A 23,432-nucleotide genomic window follows, 5' to 3' on the forward strand; every position below is an offset into this window, starting at 1 on the left:
CCTTGGGGGGAGCCAGTGCTGAGTGTAAGGGGGGAGGAGAGATGGTGGCTGAGTCTCACTTGTTGTGGTCTGTTGGAGAGGAAGCCAAAGAGTTTTTTTAATCAGAATGTCCGGGATTATTGTGTTGAAGGCTGAGCTAAAATCTATGAAGAGCAGCCTTACATAGCTACCTGGGTGTTTGAGGTGGCTCAGCATTGAGTGGAGGGTGATGTCGATGGCATCTTCAGTAGAGCGGTTTGCCCTATAGGCAAACTGGTGAGAGTCAAATGATGGTGGGAGGCAGGCCTTGATGTGCTGGTCAACCAGCCTTTCCAGGCATTTCATTACTACTGGTGTGAGTATGATTGGCCTAAATTGTTCAGGCTTTTACGAGCTGATGTTTTTGGAACTGGGATGATGATGGCGGATTTCCAGCAGGATGGGACAATGGCTTGGGTCAGGGAGATGTTGAAGATCTCAGTGAGAATCCCTGTTAGTTGTTCTGCACAGGCCCTGAGACCTTGAGACCTTGGTAATACCTGAATAGACGGTCTGGACTGATGCTTATGTAAAGGTTCAGGTTAAATCCTGCTAAATGGGAGAACTCTGCCACCTGCTGTTGTAAATTTCATTGAGTAGAGCTGTAAAATTCCAAATTTGACTACAATTAATTGTCTCAGAAATAATTCTAATTAACAAACTAACATCATTCATTTTAGGGCTGTCAATTGATTAAAAATGTAATCTAATTAATTACTCTGTAATTAATGAATGAATTATTTTTGCTGTATAAGTATTTTAAATATTTCAATTCAAATGAATCAATGAATAATCAGCATTAGTGACATTAAAGTATTTTTTTTTATTATTATTTTCACTGTTCATGTAATGGCCATAACAATCAACAATATGACCTAATATGCTCAGGAAATACATTCAAAATTGCTACAGGAATAGGGTTGAGTATCGTTTGGGTTTTTTCCGATACCAGTGCTAAAGTGATACTTTTAAAACGGTGCCGGTGCCTTAACGGTGCCTGAACCGGTAATTTTTTAAGAAAGTAAAAAAAACGATCAATATGGAATGGATTAATCTCCGTATTTTTTCTCCGATTAATTAACCGAAATGAATGCGTTATTTTGACAGCCCTAATTTATTTATGTATCACGTTTTGAACAAATAAATACCATGATACATCTTTTGTTACATCAATGTCATGTGACCCAGATAATGTAATAACACGATTACAGAGTTACACAATTACAAGGTAAACTCCGTCTCTTTATAATCATAAAAAAACATTGTATTTAGTTCTTAAAATAACATAATATTGACAATTACCATTGGTGTGTAGGATAGGGTTCTTGCTACCTTCCAACAAGACTACCTGGATGCATTGTATGTGTCAAATGTTGTTATATGTGAACGAAAAATCTAATAAAAAGATTTATGGAAAAAAAAGGCCTTGAAATCCTGGAGGGTCTGCTAAAGACACAACAGTCACTTACATTCATATGGTTGTTTCCCTGTCATACTGGACCAAAGGAGTATCGCATAACTGAAAGACAGACAGAGAGAGTTTCATGTCAGGATTATTATCCATATCATAACAATCACACCCTGGTTGATTGATGGCAAGGGTTTGTTGTCGTCTGTAAATTAATGCTCATGTGAGAATGAGGATATTCAATGACAATAAGGAAATCTGTGCATGAAGTCATATTAGTATTCCTCCTACCTGAAAACAATTCCCTTTCCTGTTAAAGGACTAAGCGACTGATATTTTGACTTCCTGTCAATACTGAACATTTGTTAGCATGGCAGCTGGAGTGATCCCGTCTCCAGTAATTATTTATTGTATGATAAATAAAACACTTTTATTCAAGTGCTGGTTGGATGCTCTTGTACCTGTAGATATCAAAGGATCTGGAAGGTCTGTATGATGCTTCAAATGCCTCTGGTGGCATGTAGTTAAGCGTCCCTCCTAGTGGTTCACCGTTCTTGGGAACATATGTGACGCTGCAGGAAATCCGGGCAAGGCCAAAATCTGTAAGCTGCAGAGAGAATTAGCAAAGACAGGAAGGAGGCAGAAGAGGTTCTTTATTTGGTAACACTTTATTTGAAGGGGTGTGCAGAAGACTGACAAATGAAGGAGTCTATCAATGTTCATGACGGTTGTAATTAAGAGTTATTTGGTAAATAATGACACTAATGCTAAGTTAGCATTGTTTGAAATGTTTGTGTTATGACAACTTGACATTAACCTAAACAACATAACCTGTCATAAAAATGTCATAGCAGGCGTCATTATGAAATTTTAAGAAACAATTTAGCTTTATGTGTTAACATGACCTTAAACTGTCATTAAAGCTTTAGTGCGTAATTTTTTTATATTAATGAACGTCCGTTACATTCAAGCCAAATGAGTTGTTAGAAAGCTAATTAAGACTATCAGCTCCACACAACTCTCTGTGTGGGTTGGTTTTTACATTGGCCGTCATGAGACTATTAGGGTTAGACAAAGACCTTGACACACGGGTAGTACAGGTGAACTGGGAACGTCTGGAGCAGCCCCCTCACTTTGACATCTCTCCATTAGTGTATGAGCATGTTTGTAATTCAGGCCTGTGTGCAACTGTACTAACAGAGTGAAAATCGTGAATTTCCCCTCAAGGGATAAGTAAAGGCATTCTTCATCTTCTTCTTTGGTGAGATGTTTTAAAAGGCAGAGCAACAGGAAACGGCGAGACATTATACAGGTTAACATTTACAGACAGAAGACAAGACGCCGATAGCACCAGCAACAACTAAACTAACTAAAGTTTATTATTATTATCACTTCCAATTCAAGCTGCTATCAATGTTAAGACTTTTTCTGTAAAAATAGTAGTAACAGCGCAGGGTGTAGCTAGTTGTAATTGCTGTGTAGTGTGTGTGTGTGTGTGTGTGTGTGTGTGTGTGTGTTTGTGTGTCTGTGTGTGTGTGTGTGTGTCTGTGTGTGTGAGTGTGTGTGTGTGTATGTCTGTGTGTGTGAGTGTGTGTGTGTGTGTGTGTGTGTGTTCCAGATGTTTTATTTTAAATCTAAAGATTATGTGATGTTGTATATTATATGAAGGAATATCAATTGTCTTTAATTCATTTATATTAGTTGTATCTTGCAGTGTTGTCAGTGTTATAAACTTGTTATAATCAACACGATATCGACCCAGAAAATAATTTCTTCTTTAACATCAATGACCACTGCAGCTATTACACCGATGATCAGTACAACAAGACAATCAACACAGATCGGAAACTATCAATTATTCATTTTAACACTAGAAGTCTGTATGCAAATGTTCTCAACATTAAGGAATATTTATTCACAAAACTGTTTAACATAACTGCAATATCAGAAACGTGGGTTAATCCTGAAAAAGGTATGGACTTTGAGTTAGATGGTTATGAACTGAATTATAAGAACAGGGAGAACAAGACTGGAGGAGGCGTGGCTGTGTATGTGGACAAAAACCTCAATTTAAAGGTGGTAGAGGGAATGACAACTGCAATAGGAAATTTAGTAGAATGTTTAACAGTTGAAATCTGCATCAAAAAGAAAAATAATGTAATTGTTAGCTGTATCTATAGAGCACCAGGTTCCAATATTGAACTATTCAAGGGGTGGATGGAAGAAATGTTCACAATGTCAAATCAAAACCAACTGAAGAGTTTATGTCTAGTTTTACTTCCTGTGTTTTCCTGTCTTTTTTTGATTACTCTGCCTCTCCTAATGTGTTTCAACTGTTGTATCACCTGTTCATTGTTTGCTCATTACTTCTTGTATTCAGCCTCTTTGTTCCCTTTGTCTCTTGTCAGATCGTTTTGTGTCCTTGCCCCATCAGTTTGTGTTGATTCTGGTCGTGTTTCCCAATGTCAGCTCTCGTCAGTTTCTGTGCTTCCTACTTATTCCTGTTTTTGTACTCCCTTGGTTTTTTGGATGCCTGTTGACTTCTTTTTGGAATTGTTTTTTGCCTGCTGCTTCTCTTAGGACTCCCTTGGTTCATTTTTGTGTTTTCATCAATAAATCTTCAACTTTCTTCTGCCTGCCTGCCTGCCTCTCCCTGCATTTGGGTCCTTTAATTCCCTACATCGTAACAATGTACAGCTTAAGCCTCTTTCCAAAAATCACTAGACCCAGCAGGATTACATCTCACTGTGCCACGTTGATTGACAACATATTTACCAATACTACAGAAAATACACAATAAGTGGATTAGAGTTTAGTTTCTCTGGCCGAGCCTGACCCGAGCCAGGCCGTTATTGTCCGCCACTATCCTCGGGCCGGGCCGGGCCCTTGATCAAGCATTTGTGTTTTTGTTTTTTTAATCATTAGGGCTATATTTAGGCCAAAGTAACATATGTGTCCAAAAAGTTACACAAGTTGGACTACAGTTACAAAATGCAACATGTGCCATGCGCGAGTCTCCTCTTCTCGCACACATCACACCGGGTCTGCTGGGCTGTATGGTGTAGCATCACACCAGGCCTGCTGGGCTGTATGGTGTAGCTTAAGTGCAACATGGAGCTTGAGGATGTAAAGAAAAAAAGAAAAACAGGAGAATTACCTTTGAGCAAGAAGTTTGGAGTAAAGTCGGAGGTATGGAACAATTTTAAACAAGTCGTGGGCAGTGACAACATATGTGTCGGCTTTGTCGAGTGCATTAAGTGCGGCACGCTGCTCGCCTATGACAGCAAATAAACGGGGACTTGGATGATGAGCAGACACATGAAGCAGGCCGTGGCAGAAAAGATGATAGTCAGCCTTCAACGTCCTCTTTTGTTACTTCTCCAAGCATGAGGGCGAGGCAAGCCCTCACAGAGAAATGCGTTGAGTTCTATTTTTTTACGTTTCTTCATTCGGATCCATTTGCGATCCATTCAATTCTGAATTAACAAACAACGCAGTATACATGCTTCGCTCTTGTTGCATTATTCATTAAGATCACTTTAAACAGATTTCTGTAGTTCAAACAACTCTGAATTGTAGTTGAGAATGTCAGTTATAACAGCCCACGTATAAAAAAAATGTCGGGTCGAAATCTGTCTGTAATGTGTCGGGCCGGGCCGGTCTCGGACACAACGTGCACGGGCTCGGGTTGGGTCGGGCTTGATTTTTTGGGCCAGATCTAAGCTCTACCAGTGTTTACAGTTTTTGATAATGACTATAAGAAAGAAAAGCAGGAGATTAAATTTGAGTACATACAAGTATGGACATAAGTGGCAATAAATGCTTTAAAAAATGAATTACTAAATCAAAATGGGGAAAAGGTGTATAATGAAGAAAACATTGATAAAGCGTATGATATCTTCTTAAGGCTATTTAAATTGTTGTACGATAAAAATTGTCCATTTAAACGAATCAATAGAAAACTTAAATATTCAGAGAGACCATGGTTAACAAAGGGATTACAAAATGCCTGCAAAAAATTACTATATAAGGATTTCATACATAATAGAACCAAATATGTAGAAACAAAGTATAAGAAATATAAATATAAGCTAACTAGTATTATGAGGTAGTGTAGGAAAGAATATTATAGAAAATTATTGGATATTAATACAAACAATATTAAAGGTTTATGGAATATATTAAATAATGTTATTGGTAATGGTTCTAAACAACTTAATTATCACCATCACTTTATTGATAATTATATGAATATTAATAATATGGATGATGTAGTAAATGGCTTCAATAATTATTGTGGGAATGCTGTTCACAATAATATTAATCCTTAGAGATTTTGGGACAAAGAGTCTATGTACATGAAGGATTGTTTGTTCCACAATGACTAAACTATCATATCTGCAGAGAGTCAGTTACTGGCTTGTAAGAGAACTAAAATCCAAACTTTAAGAGTCTGACTGGCCAACAGGAATAAAAGACGGGAAAAGCAATAAGATGAGACAGACATTAGGCAGAAAGGTTGTAACCCTAGTGCTACCAAAGCAGAAGGTAATAGCAGAACCATTAAAAGGTGAAGGAAGTAAGGTCAGTATTGGGATGGGAGTTATTGTTGAGGAGTCATTCTGCAGGAATGAAAACAAGGCAGACATTTAGAAACTTTGGTTTTTGTCATCACACAAGGCTATTTGATTATGAATTATTGATATAATCAAGTGTAGCAGTCATTAACATCTGTCCGTGTTTTTAGACAGCTGTGATGCTCCACCAGATGTTCCAGCTGCAGTCAGTTAGCTGCACATGTCCAAACTGTGCAGCTTGATGCAGAATCAACAGTAGCAGTTGACAGGCTGTTGTTGTACCTCACATTCCTCCTGTTTAACAACACTGGGCACTTTTCCCCAGGTTGGTGAAAAGACTTGGGTGACCATATTTGGCAGGAGGTTTAGGGCTCCCCCCCTTAAGAAAATGTGACGATTTAAAAAAAAATATGACAGCATTTTGGAGCATTATTATCACCATATCTGTGTCTAAAACAGTTAGTTGTGATGCTCAGATTGATGTTACATTCACTTGGCTTCGGTACTGTCCAAAACTGTTGGAGTCTGTGATGAAGACTGAAGCTAAAAGATCAGATATAATATTCACAAAGTCAACATTAATTAAAGTGGTTGTACTCCCAGTTTGTGTGTTGGTTGGCTGTCCCAGCTGATTTCTGCTGATTGGAAACATCTCCAACTTTCCATCCGACAACTGAAGAAGGAAAGTGAACCGACAGCAGCACCTGTCTGTCCATCAGTCACCTGGAGGGACACGCGCTTCTGCTGTTCTGACAAAAAGTGATCGCATTCCCTACCTTTACACTGAAAGGTTGTTTCTGACTCAAAAATACTGGATTTCAATTATATCTGACAGATTATAGCCCACAAGAACTTAACCAGTTTAAATACATTCTTTAAGAAGCAATACATCCATAAAGTGCACGTTTCCACTTGCCAAAAAGTGATCGTAGCTCCTAGCTTGTGTTTGAACGGTTGTTTCTGAAGAGAAGATGAGAGCGAGCAAACAAGACACATGTTCATGTCTTAATCATCTAAATAATCTGCCTCAGGTTGAGCAGAATAGAAGTGAAATAAAAAGTGACCAAACTAAACTAAAGATTAAAGTCAAAGTAGCAATAGGCTACCACAGTGTAGAAATACTCTGTTACAAGTAAAGATCCTGCATTAGAAAGTCTACTTGAGTCAAAGTAGGCTACATACTTACTTAGCACTAACTTGAAGTATTCAAAGTAAAAGTACTCACTGTGTACATTACAGAGTGTGAAATTATGGAGCCTTGAAGGTTCTGAAAGATTATATATTTTCTATCTTAGGCACAAGTCTTATTATGGTGTGCAACAAGATTAAAATGATAGATTTTGAAAGCCTTCAGTCTGAAAAGGTTTAATGAACAGGCTCTTTTAGCGCGTTCATGCACAACACTGATGAGCAAGTTGAGCAAAAGTATGAAAGAGACCAACAGGAGAAAACTAACAACAACACAGAATGAATCAAGTGTTAGGAACATTAATAAAATACTCATGGAAAGTCATAATTATGACTTTGTGAGGCAAAATAACATGAGGAGATCCACCTCAGGCTGAATACTGATGATGGTGAATGCAAGGGGGGAACTTCGGGTTCAACATTGTTCAAAAACAAATTTGTGCCTTTTCTGCATTAATTTAAGGTGCAAATGTCTTTATGTATGTAAAGGAAATATAATAGGTTTTTGGAGTAGGCTGCACTGAGTTAAATAGATTTTGATTATTGGGGGGGGGGTATCAATCTGAGTAAAGAGAGTCAACTGATGATGAAATCATGATATGATCAAATGAACAAATGATCTCCCTCAAGATGAAACGTATAGATTTTATTAAAAGCATTTAGAAACATTAGACTATATGATGATTGTTTATAGAACCATTTGTTTTCCAAATTTTAAATATATTACAATATGATTCCAAATATAAAGGACATAATAGTAACCAATAACAGTTGATTATTTTTTAAATGTTACATATCAAGTGTTTTTAGTCCAACAGTTCAAATGTTGATAATCCCAGAGATGAAATCAGATGAATGTTTTTGTGTTTGAGTCTCAGATCTGCTTCACAGTGCAGAGTGTGTGTGATGGTGAACAGACTGAACTTTGATTTCAGCAGCTGATCTTCAGTCAGTGTTTCTGTCCACAGGAGAGACTCTCAGTCCTGCAGAGGACACAGAGACACTGAGGAACCAGGCCAGAGCACAAACCCAGGATAAAGAGGTTGAGTGAATGTGGTGTTGAAGGTGTAGAGGTGGATCAGTGAGTCAGAGGAGACTGTGTAGAAGGACAGAGAGCCAGCAGTAACGTCCACATACACTGCTACTCTGTTAGAGACAGAGGAGGAGGAGATGGATGTGTGTTTCTTATTGTGACAGACGTAGTAACCACGTTCATCAGAGCAGTACAGACTCCAGGAATGATCATTCTTTCCAAATAAACAGTCATCACTGTCTCCTTTCCTTCTGATTCCTCTGCAACTCACTGATATATGAACCACTCCTCTCCTCTCGACCTCCCAGTAACAGCGACCAGTCAGACCATTTCTACACAGCAGCTGACCCCAGAAGTCAAATCTGTCTTGATGATCAGGATATGACTGAACCTCCTCCACATGTGTCACCTTCCTGTTGTTGTCAGACAGTTTGAGTTTTCTGTTTACTGTGTTTGTGTCCAGTTCCAGTTCACAGACATCTGATGGAGAGAACAAGACACAATACAGCTGCAGGTTATCATCTGATGATTTATTAACAACTTCACTGACAATAACTGAAAGAAAATCATTCAAACGTTCATTTCATATTCAGCTGTGAGTGATGTTTAACAATCCAGTTCTAACAACATGAACAGTTAGTGAACATGAGAGTCAACATGTCAACAATGTTCAGCTTCTTGTCCTCGTGTTGACCCGATGATGTCAGCTGATGATCCAAATCTAGAAACATGAACTGAATAAAGTCTCACTAATAAAACTGTCACATCTTCTTCTACTGCAGCACAAAGCAGCTCTGAACCATCTGCTTTCTAAAACTGCTATTAGCTGATGTTCACTTTATACTTGGATACTTATATATCACTGGACTATACATTTTTTGTAGACATAGTAGGCTATTGCCATATTTCAACATTATTCTGCATGAGCGTGGCCTACCAATAGCTCAAGCCTGTCCTAAAGTGACTGTAGCTAAAACTAATTAGCAGCAAGATGCCTCCCTTCTCCATGGAGCACTACTACAAACTCCTTCAGAAGATTGCAGTTCTGAAACCAAAATTTGCCGGTTAGAAGTAAACCTGGAAGTGAACGGATCATGAGGAAATCAGACCACTTTACCATTGACCCAAAACAATGGACAAAAGCATGGCAACACATGGCTAACTAGCACCAGCAAGACTATGGACAAACAGGAGGGCTGTGGTAATAGGTAATAAATCAACAAGTGGTAGTCCTCCCTGGAACTCTTTTGGTGCAAAGCCTAAGAGTAAATCCTTTTCCTGGGAAGGACGACTAACGGGCAGGGCATAGCGCCCTAAGACTTGTGAGATGAACGGCTGGCCTGCATTACCATCCAGGCAGAGCGCCTCTTCAACCCCTGTACTCAGTAGAACACAGCCGTGGACAGCTGCAAAAGGGAGAATTAGCAACAAAATGCCTCCCCAACAACTGAGAAATCTTGGTGTAGTCATGGACTCAGACCTGAATTTTAACAGCCACATTAAGACAATTACAAAGTCAGCCTATTACCACCTTAAAAATATATCAAGGGTTAAAGGACTTATGTTTCAGCAGGATTTGGAAAAACTTGTTCATGCTTTTATCTTCAGTAGACTTGACTACTGTAACGGTGTCTTTACAGGTCTCCCTAAAAAATCAATCAGACAGCTGTAGCTGATTCAGAACGCTGCTGCTCGAGTCCTCACTAAGACCAAGAAAGTGGATCACATCACTCCAGTTCTGAAGTCTCTACACTGGCCTCCAGTGCCTCAAAGAATTGATTTCAAAATAATTTTGCTGGTTTATAAATCACTAAACGGTTTAGGGCCAAAATACATTTCTGATCTGCTACTACAGTATGAACCACCCAGACCTCTCAGGTCGTCTGGGACAAGTCTACTACAGTATGAACCACCCAGACCTCTCAGGTGGTCTGGGACAGGTCTGCTTGTTGTTCACAGAGTCAGAACTAAACAGGGGGAAGCAGCGTTTAGTTTTTATGCTCCACATATCTGGAACAAACTCCCAGAAAACTGCAGGTCTGCTGCAACTCTCAGTTCTTTTAAATCAGGGCTGAAGACCTATCTTTTTGATGTTGCCTTTCTTTAAATAACTGTTCATTTCTTATACTGAAGTTGCATTGTTGACACTGTATGACAATCTATATAAGCATATAAAGAGAAATTCCTATTTTATCTGCTCTTATATATTTAACTGTTTTAACTGCTCTTCAATGTTTCATTTCTTATACTGCACTGTAACTTTTACTCTTGTATTTTTGCCTTACTCGGCTGTTTTTCTTCTTCGTTAAGAAACAAAGCGATCCGGAGATTCTCCTCAGTGGGAGTGTCACTGAAACAGCCCATTTGTGTAACATCCTGTTGTGTTCTTAAACCCCAAAGTAGATTTTATATTTCACAGCTACTGTTTTCCGTCAGAACTTTATAGATCTCGACGTTTCCGACTGCTCTTGAAGGCAGCTTTATTTCACAGGAGAGAGAGAAAGAAAAGAGAGGAGCGAGTGCTTTGTTGTTGGAGGAAACAGTTCAGTGCTGTGTTTCGTTTTTTCCCATCCAATCCAGCTCGTTGACTCTACTCGGCTGTTTTCTTCTTCGTTAAGGCGTAACTATCGCCAAAGTGCAACCTAGGGTCTTTTTGTGAATGTGCCCGAGTCAAACTTTAGTTTAAAAACATAATTAGGACGGAAGCACCACTTTTAAGAAAAAAGTGAAAAAAGAAAAAGTGTTGATCTCCGAATGTGAATGAACAGACTCCATAGGAGGAAATGTCATTCTTATATGAGGCTCCTTTTTCAACTACAAGGTCAATATTGTTTTTCACTAACGACAAAACAACAAATTATCCGTGCATTTATATGGAACTAAGCTTTATGAGCTTTCCATCTTTACTCTCCTCCCTGTTACGTTGCATTCAGTGATCAACTCTTTGTCTGGCAAGATGGCAGCGAGCGGAGAAACCAACTGCTAAAGGGAGTTATTCAAAAACTTTCTTTTTAGTAAACTACTGTGTACACAAACAATGTTCTCAATGCTCGAGTTCATGTGTAGAGTAGGGTGGTGATGGCGCAGTGGATATGACACATGCCTTATAAACCGAATAACGACTCCTCCTCCCATCCTCAGTCCATTAACACAGTAAACACATTAATGAAGTAAACAGCGTCCACAGCCTCTAAAATAGTTAAATGTAACAACTTTCGTTTCGGGTTTCGTTTTTCAAAAAGTTGAGTCAGTCTGGTGTAAAATGGATTTAAGGATTTATTGCACCAACTTATGAGCCCCAAAGGTTAAAAACTCAAGCGCTTTGTTACATTTGGAACATTTAAAAAGCTTAAACTGGTTAGTGGTAAGGGGGGTGTTCTTGTGAGAGAAAGAAAGGACTTTTATTTTATTTTAAAGGGTAACTTACCTTCGTAAAATTTAAGTCAACTGCCAAAGTTTCATATGTAAGTGAAAAAGGGTTAGAGGACACTTACTTGAAATGTATTGGTAGCAATCATTCTTTAAGAGATTTTTAAGTGCATTAGCACTTGTTTAGAGATTTATTTGAGACTGTAAAAGCAGTAAAGATGTTTATGTATAACATAAAGTGATATCTTAAAAAAAGACTAAGACAATATTTGAATACAACACAGAATGAGAAACCAGAATAGTAGAATACATTTCTTTCTTTGAGTTATACATTTTACCTGGCTGTCCTGAACATTTCATTTTACTACGGTTTACATTTAAAATACTTGACATTTGTTTCTGGGGAAATACCGATACAGCTCATAGTGTGTTGGGTAGTTGAACAGTGGAAGCACCGCGCTATTGTTTCTTGATTATTTCTTTATAGTTACTTATGTCTATAATAATAAAATAAACGTAAAGGGAGATTTAGCCAATTCACCATCAACTACTAAGCACTCAGCATTCTGTTCAGTAAAACATTGAAATAGAAAGTACCCTCATCTTATATTATACTTCCAGTGCCAGGAAGGGGTTAAACTAGTGTAACACATAGCTGAGTTCTCTTAGAGCAAACTTAAAACACACTCACACTTCCTCAGACCAGGTCTCAGTCTCTGCGGTCCACCATGGTCCACCCTGCAGGAAGAAACAAAGTCACAATGAACATCATACTCCAGGGCTGTGGATAATTTCAAGGTTTAACCATCATAGTGTGAAATGAGATGGAGTGAGATTACGTCGACTCTGCAGCAAGTTCAAGTCAAAGTCAGGGCAATGCTGCTAAAGCTGTCACGGTGTGGTTACACTTAAGCCGCCTACACATGATACATGAGTTTCTCTCTGTGCACCGCTAGGTAGGGCGCAGAGAGCAAAGCGCAGAGAGCAAAGCGCAGTGCAGGTAAAGGTCATCGAGGGTGGCAAGGAAGCTATGTCCAATTGCTAGGTAATGACATGCCATTATCTCATTGGTTGCACCTTCGAAAGATCAGCGGCAACTAGGTCAAAGTTGAAATAATTTGAACTTTGAGCTCAGCACAAAGCGGCAAATCTGAGCTGCCGTGTGCAACGCCAGGGGTAGCACAGTGCATAGTTGGACGCCACCGCCCTCCCTGTAGGAAATCAATGGAACACCCGCCGCAGAGCGGTTTTGCCGCCTATCATGTGTAGGCGGCTTTACTCTGAAACAGCATTCTCTATGCCCTGGTGACAGACTGACAGGCTGGAGGTTTGGAGGGGTTTTATTTAGTTTGGTGTGTAAAATGGTCTAAATAAATGACATGTAAATAGGATAAAAAGGTTTTGCTTATTTTCCTAACTTAAAGCGTAACTCTAGCCAAAATGCAACCTAGGGTCTTTTTGTGAATGTACCCAAGTCAAACTTTCATTTAAAAGCATATTTAGGACAGATTTGGCACTTTTAACATTTACCATATTTTTGTTTTTCGGTCAAATGGCCGTTTGAATGGGAGTGCTAGGGGCACTTTTATGCTAGCCTCAAAATAGCTATTTTTAAAATACTAAGAAGGCTCGACACAACATTAAACTTTGCTCCAAGTATGACCAAGGTCTCTATACCTGAATGAAAAACGAAAGCATTGACAACATTGTTTGTGTACCCAGAGTTTACTAAAAAGAAAGGTTTTGAGCAACTCACTGTAGCTGTTGTTCTTCCGGTCGCCGTCTGTCGAGCCAGTCAAAAATAGTCGAGGGAGGAGAGTAAAGATGGAAAGCTCCTAAAGCTTAGTTCCATATAAAATCACAGATAATTCGTTGTTTTATTGTTAGTGAAACACAATATTGACCTTGTAGTTGAAAAAGGAGCCTCATAGGAATGACATTTCCTCCTATGGAGTCCATTCATTCGCATTCAGAGATCGTCTATTTTTGACTGGATAAATGGCGGATAGCGTAAACAACAACTGCTAACATGAGTTGCTCAAAACCTTTCTTTTTAGTAAACTCTAGGTACTCAACTTAAATGTATGTTGCATAAAATTGATGTGCAAGTTGATTAAATCTTGTTTTGTTAATGCCAATCAAATCATTCTGGACTTTTGACCTTGAGTAAAAATCAGTATATGTGTTTATAATATTGAGAACCCCTGTAATACACCTTCACTTAGATCCTCCATTAAACATGAACGAGAGTTTCTCAGTTAGTGACAAAAAAAATAAAAAAGTGTTCATCCGTCCATACCTGAGAGTGTCCAGTCTCCAGTTTGGATTCTCCAGTAAAGTAGAAAGCAGCTTCACTCCTGAGTCTCCTGGATGATTGTAGCTCAGGTCCAGCTCTCTCAGATGGGAGGGGTTAGAGCTCAGAGCTGAGGCCAGAGAAGTACAGCCTTCCTCTGAGATCAGACAGCCTGAGAGACTACACACACACACACACACACACACACACACACACACACACACGGTCATGACAATTCAGGTACGACCTGGCCACAACCCGGGAGCAATACATAAAAATTACACTTAGTGCTAGAAATGGTCGGGGCTTTACAGTCCAGCTGTACTTGACAAGAACTAATGGTGTGTAGCTACTGTAAATTTCCATTGTCCAGTAGAGAGACAAATAAACCTTATTTTATAATTATTTTGCAGTGATTACATTCTAAAGCACAAATAAATAATCAGCTGATTTTGTGGAGACTGATTTCTCCTCCTCTGCATATTTATTGCAGCAGCTGGATAAGGAAGTAGGTTTACGCTAGTATCGATTTTTGACTGGGAATGCATTTAATTGCTCTGTCTTGCTGTTGTTGAAGCTGCCTGTACAAACCCAGCGTAATTAGTGAGTCACTAATTTTAGGCTCAGAGCTGAATGCTAAATGTAGCCTATTTTGCATTGCTTCTAATGCTGTTCCTCCATTCTGACTTACTGTGCATTGTGTAGGACTTTTATGTCTCCGTCTGTGATGTCAGCATGCCTATCCTGATTTGGTGTGATTTCCCCATGGGCAAGTTACTGTCACTGTATTTGATGTTGACTTTAATTATGTGAAAAATGTGTAATGTTACTGGAGAAGATACATTCCAGTGTCAAAGACACCATACTATTTCATATACTGTATTTCATATAGCAAAAAGGCCTTAGAAGCTGAAGTTAGTAACATAAATAACATAACATGAATAAATTAAAACTTAATTTATTAAGTTAACTTCATTTTTAACTTTTGTTAAAAATAACAATTTCCACTATACGATCACAGTTAAAACAAGTTTAACTAGAACTGCAAGCAGTTATGACGGGGTCCAAGCCTCCGATGCCAGTCGCCCCCGACACCCCAGGAAACTGCGCCACTCGCACCCGATGACCCAGGGAGCTGCGCCAAAGCGAGACCTAAAGCATTACGCGGGTGATGGCAACCATTGGTGAATATCGAGAGGTTTGATCCGCAAGGTCTGCGGTATGGTGTGAGTTGCGACGTCTGCGGTACATTGCTGTTGCAAATGTAGTGGCTAACAGTTCATCTCCATACATATGCAGACTACCTTTAACAATTCTCTACAATAAACAAACTTCTTAACCCCCCTGACCACAGGGGACAGCACAGAGAAATGAGAGAGTGACTGAAAGGGTGGAGGGGGGAGGCAGGTGTGGTGGTTGAAGGAGCAGGGGAGGTGGTCAGGTTGTTGTAAATGGTGTCATAGGCGCTGATTTATGTTTTCCTCCGTGGGTGCTCACAGGCGCACGCCCTTTAAAACAAAGTAGTCAAAAATGGTTTCCATTTCAGAACCTTAGGAAATGGACAGCGGCCGACGCGAACACACACGCCTATTAATTCGATAATTAAGCCGTAAAGTAGGTTTCATCTCAGGACACCGCCATTTCTCACAGATACAGATAGCATTGGAGATGAACAGTTTAACTGACACGTAACCGTGATCAGCTTCGTGGGAAATTAAGAATCAATGTCACCGACATAACCAATCACACTATGACAGACGCTCCACTTAGCACCAACTGCAATGTTTAATTTTAAATGAATGTAGCCTAATGGCAGTCTGGCACACGTGGGTGCACAAACTCTGGAGCACCCACAGTATCGGCGCCTATGAATGGTGTTGATTTTTGATTGAAAAAGTGAGAGAAAAGAGTTGCATTTGTCCACTGTGAAGGTTGTAGAAACTTTGTCAGGTGGGTTAAGAAGTTTATTTATTGTAGAAAACTAGGGGAGCACGCAAAAGCAAAAACCAAAACGTAATGGTAGGAGGTAAATATCAGAAGTGTGAGCTGCAAGGTCTGTGGTACAATCCCATTGCAAATATGTCATTAACAGTGATTGAGTTAAAGTGCCAAAACATGTCTACATCGATTATAGCGCCCCCTAATGGCCGATCTTCGCCAAATTTGGTACAAAGCCTCAGAGTCACATGCCAAACGAGCACCACAAGTTCCGTGGTGATTGCTTTTACTGTGGCAGAGATATTGCATATGCAAATTTCCCATTTAAATGCATTGAGTTATTGGTCAAAACAAATAAACGTTGCTTATAGCGCCCGCTAAAGGCCGATCTTCGCCAAATTTGGTACAGAGCATCATAGTTGCATGTTCAACAATGATCTCCAGTTTCTTGCTGATAGCATTTAATTTGGCCAAGATATGATATGATACGTGTGTGGTAGCTAGCTATGAAAATGTGTTTGGTCGTCAAATGCGCATACTTTAACGTAGCAAAATTCCTTGAGTAACGTTTGGTCACGTCCATCTGGAGATGCTACCTACCAGGTTTCGAGCTGATCCATCACACGGCCTAGGACGAGTTCAAAAAAGTTGGTTTTGCACATTGCACGATATTGCGGAAAAGATTTTAAGCAGAAATGGGCGTGGTCTATATCATGTGATTCAGCTTGATTCAAGGAACACGTGGATGTAAGGATTTCTAATGTGCGATGTGTAATGTGGGAGTTAAAGGCAAAAAAACATTATAGCGCCACTTAGTGGTCCACATGTGTAATTTTTGGTAGGTGTGGTCCATGGCCCATTGTCTATGTACCCTGTAAATTTAAAGTTGTTCACATTAGTCTAAGTGGTAAATCTAGACTTGGGTCCCATAGGCCACGCCCACTTTGACCACTCAGTAACCCACTCTAGAGATGACCTCAGGAGTTGTAGCGCCCCCTAGTGACCAATTTTCATAACACGCGTGGGGAACCTCCAGAGGGTCATGTCAAACAAGAATCTAAAGTTTGGCGTTGATAGCATTTATTTTGGCTGAGAGATGGCAAAGTTGGTGTTTTAATAGTTAGCTACACAAATTAGTTTGTGCGTAATATGCGCAATTTTTATCCTAAAAAAAAATGTTTTTATTAACTTTTTGTCAGGTCGGTCTAGAGATGCTACAGTCCAAGTTTCGTACAGATCGGTCACACGGTCTAGGAGGAGATCGAAAATGTAGGTTTTTGATAAATCACGATTTTTCACGCATCAAAGTTTAGGCCGAAATGGGTGGGGCCTATATCACGTGATTCAGTTCGGTCCAGGGAACGCGTCAATGTATGGTTTTTGAATGTCCGGTGTACGGTGTGGGAGTTATAGGGCTATAGCGCCACCTAGTGGTGGACGTGGGTCTATTTTTGCGCCTGAGGTCTTTGCGGAGTTTTGGACCATTCCTGAAAATGCCAACCCCCCACCATGTACGGTTTAGGCTGTAGTCGGAGTTTTAGGCGGAGAAGAAAAATAAAAATAACGATTAATCAGTATTTGAAACAACAGGGTTCTACAGCCCTGCTGTATGAACGGCATAGCTTTGCTATTGCCCGTTCTTACAGACTCGAGCTTGGACCCCTAACTAGAACTGCAAGCAGTTATGACGGGGCCCAAGCCACCCACGCCAGTCGCCCCCGACGCCCGGGGGAGCACGCAAAAGCCGAACCCGAAGCCCAGCGGCGGGGAGTCAAACATCGCTAAATATTGAGAGGCGCGAGCTGCGACGTCTGCCGTACGTCGCCGTCTCAAACGTAGCAGTCAACACTTCACCTCCATGCATATGCGGGCTACCTTTAAGAATTCTCTACGACAAACAAACTTAACCCCCCTGACCGCAGGGGACAGCAGAGAAATGAGAGAGTGACTGAGAGGGTGGAGGCAGGTATGGTGGTTGAAGGAGCAGGGGAGGTGGTCAAGTTGTTGCAAATAGTGTTATAGGCGCCGATTTATGTTTTCCTCCGTGGGTGCTTCGGGGAAATTAAGAATCAATGCCACCAACATAACCAATCATACTATAACAGAAGCTCCACCTAGCACCAACTGCAATGTTCAATTGCACAGTATCGGCGCCTATGAATGGTGTTGATTTTGGATTGAAAAAGTGAAAAGAGTTGCATTTGTCCACTGTGAAGGTTGTAGAAACTTTGTCAGGTGGGTTAAGAAGTTTGTTTATTGTAAAAAACCAAAGGAGCACGCAAAAGTAAAAACCAAAACCTACGGTAAGAGGCAAACATCAGTAAATATTGAGAAGTGTGAGCTGCAAGGTCTGTGGTTCATTTCCATTGCAAATATCCCATTAAAATTGAGTAAAAGGGCCAAAACTCGTCTATGTTGATTATAGCGCCCCCTAATGGCCGATCTTCGCCAAATTTGGTACAGAGCCTCAAAGCGGCATGCCGAACGAGCACCACAAGTTTTGTGTTGATTGCATTTGTTGCAGAGTTATTGCAATTTCAAATTTTCCATTTAAATGCATTGAGTTATTAGTCAAAACAAATAAAGGTTGCTTATAGCACCCCCTAAAGGAGGATCTTTGCCAAATTTGGTAAAGAGCATCGTAGTGGGATGTTGAACAAAGACCTCAAGTTCTTTGCTGATAACATTTAATTTGGCCGAGATATGATTGCGGAAAAGAAATGAAGCGGAATTGGGCGTGGCCTATATCATGTGATTCAGGTTGATTCAAGGAAGACGTGGATGTAAGGATTTCTAATGTGCGATGCGTAATGTGGACGTTAAAGGCAAAAAACAAATTATAGTGCCACCTAGTGGTCCACATGTGTAACTTTTGGTAGGTGTGGTCCATGACCCATTGTCTATCTACCCTGTAAATTTAAAGTTGTTCACATTAGTGTAAGTGGTGAATCTAGACTTGGGTCCCATTGGCCACGCCCACTTTGACTCCTCAGTACTCCACTCTAGAGATAGCCTCAGGAGTGTCCCTAGATGGTAACCATCAAATTTTGTAAAAATCGAATGAGCCGTTCATGAGATATAAACGTTTTGTACTTGTAGCGCCCCCTAGTGACCAATTTTCGTAAAATGCGTTGGGGACCTCCAGAGGGTCATGTCAAACAAGATTCTAAAGTTTGGCGTTGATACCATTTATTTTGGCTGAGATATGGCAAAGTTGGTGTTTTCATAGTTAGCTACACAAATTTGTTTGTGCGTAATTTACGCAATTTTTATCCTATAAAAATTCTTTTCATTATCTTTTTTTTCAGGTCGGTCTCAAGATGCTACGGTCCAAGTTTCGTGAAGATCGGCTGCACGATCTAGGAGGAGATCGAAAAAGCGTTGCCTTGCATTACGCGGTTCCCATGCCCCCTCGGGCTTGGACCCCTAATAAAGAGCAGAACTCCTGATAACTGTTGTGGACTTCTATGTCTCTGTCTGTGATGTGGACATGGCTATCCTAATTCGGTCTGGTTTCCCCATGTGCAGATGCAGATCCACATACACAACGTAGTGAGACCGTCAAAAAGGGGACCGTCACATCGGCTTGAGCCTTCCTCAAGGTGTAGAGAAGGTAAGCTGAAAAGAGTAAAGGAAGCTAAAAAGAGAACAAAACAGAGTAGCTGAGCTGCCACCAGACAACTCTGACTTTAGTATTTAGTAATATTAGCTGGCTTGCTATGTCTTGTGTTGTTGCACCTTTAGCTCTGTTAGCAGAGTTGTTGACTCGCTAGATTTCAATTACAAGTAATGTAATCATAACAAATGCACGTGTAGAGGTATCGATATTTATAATAGTAGTGTAGAAGTAAATTACTGTGAAACTGTAGGGACACAAATCGAGAAAAAAATATTAATGTTACACAACGTTGCTCTAACTTGCATTGTTACTCAGGTCGTAACTGAACACCAACCTGAGAGTTTCCAGTCTGCAGTGTGGACTCTTCAGTCCAGGAGACACCATCTTCACTCCTGAATCCTGCAGCTCGTTATTACTCAGGTCCAGCTCTCTCAGACTAGAGGACTGGGAGCTGAGAACTGAAGACAGAGCTTCACAGCTTCTCTCTGACAGGTTACAGCCACTCAGTCTGAAAAGGAATCAGCAACAGATAAGAACAGATACAAACAAACAAAAACAAATTCTAATTAAAGCTGCAAGCAGCGATGGACGGGCCCTCGCGCCTCTGCGCGTGTCGGGGTTACTGGCGGACGCCGCTCCTTGCGACCGTGCATTTGCGAGGCACTCAGACACCGCAAATCATCAACAATGAAAAGGAAACTCCCTGCCAAGTTCAACGATACCTCACACAACACTCTACGTCATACGGTTCATTAGCTGTGAAAAGGGGCGTGGCTAAATTATAGGGGGCGGATCAAACCATCACCAATTAAAAAGGAAGTCTCTGCTTAGTTCATTGATACCTCACATAAGACTCTACCTTAAAAGGGTCATTATTTATGAAAGGGGGCGTGGCTTAAGCATAGGGGCCGGGCCAAACCATCACCAATGAAGAAGGAACTCTCTGCTGAGTTCAATGATACCTCACACAAGACTCTACGCCATACAGTGCGGCTCAGTATCACATGTAGACCACACATTCTAAGTTTCATGTAAATTGGATGATGTTTGTCATATAAGGCGCATTTCCTGTTGCCAGCGGGGGGGCGCTATGACCAAAAGTCAAATATGGCCTGTAGGTGTCCTCAGGCCTGGACCCTTGTCAATCGTGAGAATTTTCGGGCATATACGACAACGTACACTCAAGTTACAACAACTTCTTTGTTCATCGCTAAACACTCAAAATGGCCACCACGCCACGCCCACACCGTCTGACGAAAAGTTTTTCTTTTAATAACTTTTCATCTTTAAGGTGTTGGGATGATACAGACCAAGTTTGAAGTACATCGGATGAAATCTTGAGGAGGAGTTCGTTAAAGTATAGCACCTTGACTTTTCGCCTACTTCCTGTTGCCACTAGGGGGCGCTATGACTTTAAGTAAATATCGGCCTTTATTTGTCCTCAGGGTCTGACTCTTATGAATCCTGAAAAGTTTCGAGCCGATCGGACAATGTACACTCGAGTTACACCCACTTCCTGTTTCGGGGGCGAAACGCACAAAATGGCTGCCCCGCACGGCCATGCCATATGACGAAAAGTTTTTCTTTTAACAACTTTTCATCTGTAATGTCTTAAGATGGTACAGACCGAATTTGAAGTTGATCGGATGAAATCTCTAGGAGGAGTTCGTTAAAGTACGACATGTGGAAATGAAATCAAAATGGCGGACTTCCTGTTAGGTTTAGGGTATGGCTCCAATGACGTTTTTTGTACATCTTGACATGTTACATATGTGTACCAGGTTGCGTGAGTCTACGTTAAACGCACTGCAGGGGCTCAATTTCTTTATATATTTCTCCATTTTTGCGTGCCTATTCCCGAAACCCTTAAAATACGTAAATTTTCACCAGACTTGATGCGACCGCCAAATTTGGTAAGTTTTTGAATATGTTAAGCCCCTCAAAAAGCCAATTAATTTGCTGTAATAATAATAATTCCTTCAGTTTCAAAAGGGCCTTCGCCGTTTTCGGTGCTCGGGCCCTAATTAAAGAAAAACTGCATTTAATCTGGATAGTTCTGTGTGCACTTACAGAGCTTTGTTGGAGGCTTTGACCACTGGCAGCAGCCTCAGAAGAGCCTCCTCTGAAGCGGAGTATTTCTTCAGGTCAAACACATCCAGATTTTTTTCTGCTGACAGTAAGATGAAGACCAGAGCTGACCACTGAGCAGGAGACAGTTTATCTGTGGAGAGACTTCCTGAACTCAGGGACTGTTGGATCTCCTCCACTAGAGAACCATCATTCAGTTCATTCAGACAGTGGAACAGATTGATGCTTCTCTCTGCAGACAGATCCTCACTGATCTTCTTCTTGATGTACTTGACTGTTTCGTTTTTGGTCTTTGAGCTACTTCCTGTCTGTGTCATCAGACCTTGTAGGAGAGTCTGATTGGTCTGCAGTGAAAGACCCAGGAGGAAGCGGAGGAACAAGTCCAGGTGTCCATTTGGACTCTGTATGGCCTTGTCCACAGCACTCTGATAGAAACGTGTTGATTTGTCTCTGAACACTTCAGACCACCACAATGTTGATTCTTCTTCTGCCAGCAGGTTGACTCCAGAGTTGATGAATGTCAGATGAACATGAAGAGCAGCCAAGAACTCCTGAACACTCAGATGGACGAAGCAGAACACCTTGTCCTGGTACAGTCCTCTCTCCTCTTTAAAGATCTGTGTGAACACTCCTGAGTACACTGAGGCTGATCTGATATCGATGCCACACTCTGTCAGGTCTGATTCATAGAAGATCAGGTTGCCTTTCTGAAGCTGCTCAAAAGCCAGTTTTCCCAGAGACTCAATCATCTTCCTGGTCTCTGGACTCCAGTGTGGATCTATCTCTGCACCTCCATGATACTTAACGTTCTTCAATCTGGACTGAACCACCAGGAAGTGGATGTACATCTCAGTCAGGGTCGTGGGCAGCTCTCCTCCCTCTCTGGTCTTCAACACGTCCTCCAGAACTGTAGCAGTGATCCAGCAGAAGACTGGGATGTGGCACATGATGTGGAGGCTTTGTGATGTATTGATGTGGGAGATGATTCTGCTGGCCTGCTTCTTGTCTCTGTATCTCTTCATGAAGTACTCCTGCTTTTGTGGGTCAGTGAACCCTCTGACCTCTGTCACCATGTCAACATACTCAGGAGGGATCTGATTGGCTGCTGCAGGTCGTGTGGTTATCCAGAGGCGAGCAGAGGGAAGCAGTTTCCCTCTGATGAGGTTTGTCAGCAGCACATCCACTGAGGTGGACTCTGTAACATCAGTCAGGATCTCAGTGTTGTAGAAGTCCAGAGGAAGTCGACACTCATCCAGACCGTCAAAGATGAACACAACATGCTCTTCAAACCTGCAGATTCCTACTTCTTTGGTTTCACTGAAGAAGTGATCAACAAGTTCCACCAAGCTGTACTTTTTCTCTTTCAGCACATTCAGCTCTCTGAAAGTGAATGGAAATATGAAATGGATGTCCTGGTTGGCCTTGCCTTCAGCCCAGTCCAGAGTGAACTTCTGTGTTAAGACTGTTTTCCCGATACCAGCCACTCCCTTTGTCATCACTGTTCTGATTGGTTCATGTCTTCCAGGTGGGGCTTTAAAGATGTCTTCTTGTCTGATTGTTTTTTCTGGGTTTGCTGGTTTCCTGGATGCTGTTTCAATCTGTCTGACTTCATGTTCTTCATTGACCTCTGCTGTCGATTCATCTGTGAGGTAGATCTCTGTGAACATCTTATTCAGAAGGGTTGGGTTTCCTGCTTTTGCAATCCCCTCAAACACACACTGGAACTTCTTCTCCAGGTTGGACTTGAATTTAGGGCGGCATACTGCAACACAAGTTTCTGAACAACCTAACAAACAACAAGTTAAAAATCAGATAATCTAAACATTTAAGGCTGAATCAGTTTTAAGAAAAACAGCCCTTGATCTGATGCAAATGTGTGCAGTTTGGTTACAGCATAGTTT

At 40.8% G+C, this 23,432-nt stretch overlaps 2 protein-coding genes across 2 annotated transcripts in view; both read right to left on the bottom strand.

Moving 5' to 3' along the window:
- LOC116034155 (receptor-interacting serine/threonine-protein kinase 3-like) overlaps positions 1 to 23,432 on the bottom strand; it is a 412,721-nt gene that overhangs the window by 382,047 nt on the left and 7,242 nt on the right. The window lies entirely within an intron of this gene.
- LOC116054954 (NACHT, LRR and PYD domains-containing protein 12-like) overlaps positions 7,817 to 23,432 on the bottom strand; it is a 752,812-nt gene continuing 737,196 nt past the window's right edge. The window contains exons 9-13 of the mRNA XM_036001613.1: positions 21,514 to 23,308; positions 19,778 to 19,951; positions 13,893 to 14,066; positions 12,285 to 12,331; positions 7,817 to 8,704 (exon numbers count right to left, since the gene is read on the bottom strand). Of these exons, the coding sequence (XP_035857506.1) occupies positions 8,169 to 8,704; positions 12,285 to 12,331; positions 13,893 to 14,066; positions 19,778 to 19,951; positions 21,514 to 23,308 (2,726 nt within the window). The 3' untranslated portion in view covers positions 7,817 to 8,168. The remainder of the gene's footprint in view (positions 8,705 to 12,284; positions 12,332 to 13,892; positions 14,067 to 19,777; positions 19,952 to 21,513; positions 23,309 to 23,432) is intronic.

This window comes from Sander lucioperca, chromosome 5, assembly GCF_008315115.2.
Source record: "Sander lucioperca isolate FBNREF2018 chromosome 5, SLUC_FBN_1.2, whole genome shotgun sequence".
Taxonomy (NCBI): Eukaryota; Metazoa; Chordata; class Actinopteri; order Perciformes; family Percidae; genus Sander; species Sander lucioperca.